This window comes from Mirounga leonina, unplaced genomic scaffold, assembly GCF_011800145.1.
Source record: "Mirounga leonina isolate KUSES-001 unplaced genomic scaffold, KU_Mleo_1.0 Mir_166, whole genome shotgun sequence".
Taxonomy (NCBI): Eukaryota; Metazoa; Chordata; class Mammalia; order Carnivora; family Phocidae; genus Mirounga; species Mirounga leonina.
This window is the reverse complement of record NW_023270418.1, coordinates 37368692-37369266: the sequence shown is the minus strand read 5'-3', so window position 1 is coordinate 37369266 and position 575 is coordinate 37368692. Positions and strand designations below refer to the sequence as shown.

At 49.6% G+C, this 575-nt stretch overlaps 1 protein-coding gene across 1 annotated transcript in view; it reads left to right on the top strand.

Moving 5' to 3' along the window:
- The window catches only part of MUC5AC (mucin 5AC, oligomeric mucus/gel-forming), a 23403-nt gene that overhangs the window by 14517 nt on the left and 8311 nt on the right, over positions 1-575 (top strand). The window contains exon 33 of the mRNA XM_035013768.1: positions 14-533. Coding sequence (XP_034869659.1) covers positions 14-533 — 520 coding nt within the window. The remainder of the gene's footprint in view (positions 1-13; positions 534-575) is intronic.

Sequence of the window (575 nt, the reverse complement as noted above, 5' to 3'; positions counted from 1 at the left end):
CTGGTATAAACAGTGGAGATTTTGACACTTTTCCTAATTTGAGATCCAAAGGACATAAATTCTGTGAAAAACCCAGTAATGTGGAGTGCAGGGCAAAGTTTTTCCCAAACATCCCACTGGAAGAGTTGGGGCAGGATGTGATCTGTGACAAGAGTGTGGGGCTGATATGCCTGAATCAGAACCAGTCACCCCCAATCTGCTATAACTATGAAATCCGGATTGAGTGCTGTGAGCTGGTGGATACGTGTAGAAGCACCAAACACCCTGTGACTTCTGAGACCACACACTCAACTCCAAAGGAAACCGAGACCCAAACACAGCTTGCTCGGACCACTGGAATTTCCTCGTCTCCCACACATGTCAGTGTCATCTCAACGCCGGTGCACCACTCAACCAACACCATAACTGAGTCACACTTGGTCTCCTCACCTACGACTGTCACCTGCCAGCCACAATGCACGTGGACCAAGTGGTTTGACGTGGACTTCCCGTCCCCGGGGCCACATGGAGGAGACATGGAAACCTACAGCAACATCAAGAAAAAGGAAGAGAAAATCTGCCGCCAGCCCGAATAC